Genomic DNA, 4,126 nt, shown 5'->3' with positions numbered 1-4,126 from the left:
CCTCCTTAATTGCATTATATTGGCAGTATATCATTGTATTATGATTCTCTAAAGTGTACCTTGTGGCTTAGTGCCTCCAACTTCAGCTCTCTAGCTCCAACTCCTGGGACCTATACTTGGCACACAGGAGCTAAATTTATCTGACACTTCTTATCATGCAAATTTTAAATATTCGGTAATATGATTTTTAATGAACCAAATATCTTTGCGCAAGATATTTTAGTGTTCTACAACATGCCTCCCCCCCCCCAATAAAAAAACACTGTGAATGTCTTTGATTGTTTGTGTATTGAAGCTGTTTTGAAAATAGTGACAAAAATACAGTTCAGCATACACAGCAAAATCATTGCGATGCAGAAATCTTTGAACTATGTTCAAATTTCATTACGTATGTGTTTTAAATACAAAGAATATACATGAATAATTCTATTTTGGACATGAAAATCAGTTCTCTATTCCCATGTTCACTATGTGTGTACTAAACTGTATTTATCAAACAGATTTCATTTGGTTGCAGGCAATACTGCATCAGTATCCGCTGCACAGAATCTCTTACTGTGCAGATGACAAGTCGGACAAAAGAATGTTCACCTTTATCGCCAAAGCAGCAACCTCTAATGATCACTATTGCTATGTATTTGACAGCGAGAAATGTGTAAGTACTTTGCTCCCTGTATGTTTATAATGCTTTATGTTGAATGAAAGTGAACATCTGTACGTTTGGAAAAGCCATAAATTGATTTGGAAAAAAAAAAAAATATAATTTGGCACGGACGACCCAAATATGGAATACTTGAAGTCACGGATAGCTTGTACAATTTACCATTCCCTTACTGATCGTTCTTTAATTTTTCGTTATCGGTTAACCAGAACGATGGATGTGTCGAACACATTTGTCAGTCCCGGATGAGTTTGAGTAGTGTGACTTTTGAGATCCATGTAAGGTTAGTGTCATTCCATAAGTATATTTTGAAATTTGAGAAAATTTGAGAAAAAGAGAGGAAGCAAATCAGAACCATATCATTGCTACCCGTTGTTTTTCAGTGGAGGAAATAATGAAATAGAAAGCAAATTTACTGTAAGATGTCCCTTGATGTCTTTATCTGGATACCCCCAGAAACTGACTTGTCAATTGTGGATTATCGTTCATTATGTACCCTGTGTGTGCCAGATGAGCATCGAGATTTGTATTTAGATATATATATGTGTGTCGTTATCATTTTTAAAAACCCAACAAAACAAAAAAAACCTCTGAAACTATTCAGCAACTTCTATGATTTTTTCACAGGCTGAAGAAATCACATTGACCATTGGTCAAGCTTTTGATTTGGCCTACAAACAGTTTTTAGAGGCATCGACAACGGATTCCGACATCAGAAAACAGTGTTTATTGCTGCAGAAAAAGGTATGGGCATTTCTGCACATTATATTCAATAGCCTTTCTTTTTAAGGCTCAGCTTCTCTTTGATGTTGAGCAGACTAATGAGTTTTCTCTGATAAGTTCTTATGCAAGAAGAACATAATGCATGTTTATATGATGTGCGCATTAAACAAACCCCCAAAAACGTGGACCTTAGGTAGCTGTAAGTGGAAGCTGTCTTTGAGCTATTTCATGAAGAATGGTTGGCCAGTGTCTGGTGTGTATCGGTTAGGCACTTTGCCATCACATGTTGAAGATGTCAGTTTGATTCTTGTGTGGGGAAGCTTTGTTTTTTTTAAACTGAATGTCTCTGCTTGTCTGCTCGGATGTTGTGTCCTTCTGAACTCGGGTTGGCCCTGACAAGTGTAGTGTCGAAGCAGTCTGCCTCCTAAATGATCTGCAGGGATGGGCTGAAAAGGAATGTCTGTCATGCCACAACTTTTAAACTTATTCATGGTAGAGTAATAAAAAATTACTACTAGTACTTTCTCACCATTTGACTACCACCGTAGTAATTTTTTATTGCTTCATGAGGTCGTTCACACTGAAAATAGCACGTGTTACAATGCGTGGTGGGGTATCTCGGTCAGAGCTAAAATGACGACCTCCAAAGAGTGTGCATCATCAACGTGCAATGACAAAGTGTTTAACCGCTACACCGCAGACATGGGTTCATTACAACTTGAAGAATTGTTTACGTCTTTAACGAATGTGCAGTAATTGAATTTGTTTAAACATTTATGAAAGAATAAGATCTGTTTATGGTGAGTTTTGTGATGATGTTAGCACTATGAGGTGATTGGCAAGATCTTTGTACGGAGAATATCCGACAGAAACAAAATGAAAAGATCAGATGTGTTCTGGTAAGCCACATAGTGCTTTGAATTTAGTCTATTAAAATATGTGAGGCAGCGCGGTGGAATCAGGCTCTCGTCAATTTTTGGGCATATTGAGTTATTGGTATCATCTTAAAGCTTGTTCATTTGTCTTGCTTTCAATGAAAATATTACCCATCCATCTTCAATAGAAGTGGAGATATTTTTGATTGAAGGAGGTTTAAGAGGTAAAATTAGTGAGAGAATGGCCGCCAAAGCTTGGTAAATTCCAAAGCTGCAGAGTCCTTGGAAACTGTAAATTTATATTTTTGTGCGTTTAATCAACGTTTTCTGTGAAATCCTCAAAGGAATGTGTTTGTTAATGGACATAAAAAGTGTTGAGCCAAAAAACAAAAATTTGATGAAAATTGCTAAGCAGGGCGAAAACTGCCGTTTTCTTCGATTTCATTGTTTTGACGAGAGCTTGGTTCCACCATGCTGCCTCACATATGGTAGAGAGCACAATTAAAACCAGTTGATGAGTTAAGCAAAAAAGACATTGCAAACAATGTTGGAAATTCTGTGTGTATCTGGGTGGGTCTGGGTGTGCATGCATGCATGCCTGTGTGTATGTGTGTGTGTGTGTGTGTGTGTGTGTGCATGCATGCATGCCTGGATGCATGTGTGTGTGTGTATGTGTGTATGTGCATGCATGTGCGCGCGTGTGTGTGTGTGTATGTGGTGAAACTCCAAACCAATATGCCATCACCTGGACAATTAAGATGCATTATATCTTATCTAGCTCTCATCTTGTGTATCCGTAGGTTCAGACGCTGCAGTTTGAGAACGATGAACTGAAGAAAAGAGTTGTACAACTTGAGCAGATGAAGGACAGATCGGACGTGGAGAGCTACATGAAGAACAACCAGGTAACGCTACATATGCTTGAAGCAAAATAAGCTTGTTGCGATGAGAGCATTAAGTCAAAATATTTCAAATTCAGGCAGTGCTATCTGTCTATTCATCTCTCTATCTATCTATGCATTTAATATTATATACTACACTTTTCTCTGGCAACTGTATCACACTCAGGCTGCTATGCTTTTGCGAGTAACTCAACTTTGTTTGCAACAATTTTGCTTATGCTTTGTCTTGTTCTCAAGATTAACATGTTTAACAAAAAAAATATACTATACGATTTGTGTGATAAATGTTTATTATTAAATCGAACTTTTGAACTTCAAAAGGATTGAATTTTTAAAAATACGGTGCCTGGCAACTGGATCCAACACTATGCAATAGAAGGCTTTTAATTGAAAAAAAAAATGGTATCTCAGAATTACAATGTTAGATTTGTATTATTGGTTTATGAAATTACATAAATGATTTTAAAAAAAATGAATTATCATGCTGAACTTCAGGGCTGAGCTCTTCAGTTAATGAAGAAACTTCAAAAGGCGAAAAAAAAACAGAAAAAACTGAAGTATTGATATTCTCATGCGTATACAGTGGAGTCCGCTTAAATCTAAATCTGCAGGACTGCTGGATTTTCTTTGGTTTAGCCGCATTTTTGGTTTAGAGAGGTTGCTCGAATAAAAGATAAAACCTTTGTGAATATTTTTTTCTTTCGGTTTACTTCTGTTTTCAGATTAAAAGTGCTCTGTTTAAGCGGACTCCACTGCGTATAATTGTGTTTGCTATAAACTGCATTTGCTCGTATGCTTCCAAAATGACACAGCGCTTCCAACATAAAAGAGTAGTTAAACATATTTGAATTGGTTGCTGCAGTATCTTTGTTTCAGGAAATACTGAATTATGGAGGCCGTTCCTCTTATTTTGATCAATATGTATAGGTGTGGGTGTGTGTGTGTGTGTGTGTGTGTGTGTGTGT

General features: G+C 36.9%; 1 protein-coding gene across 5 annotated transcripts in view; it reads left to right on the top strand.

Moving 5' to 3' along the window:
- Positions 1 to 4,126, top strand: part of LOC101845414 (PTB domain-containing engulfment adapter protein 1) — an 82,350-nt gene that overhangs the window by 66,858 nt on the left and 11,366 nt on the right. For all 5 annotated transcript variants that reach the window (XM_035971397.1, XM_005104613.3, XM_035971399.1 and 2 more), the window contains exons 6-8: positions 518 to 655; positions 1,289 to 1,405; positions 3,060 to 3,164. In XM_035971397.1, the coding sequence (XP_035827290.1) occupies positions 518 to 655; positions 1,289 to 1,405; positions 3,060 to 3,164 (360 nt within the window). The remainder of the gene's footprint in view (positions 1 to 517; positions 656 to 1,288; positions 1,406 to 3,059; positions 3,165 to 4,126) is intronic.

Source organism: Aplysia californica, unplaced genomic scaffold (assembly GCF_000002075.1).
Source record: "Aplysia californica isolate F4 #8 unplaced genomic scaffold, AplCal3.0 scaffold00428, whole genome shotgun sequence".
NCBI classification, from domain to species: domain Eukaryota; kingdom Metazoa; phylum Mollusca; class Gastropoda; order Aplysiida; family Aplysiidae; genus Aplysia; species Aplysia californica.
This window is presented reverse-complemented; position numbering and strand designations above follow the sequence as displayed.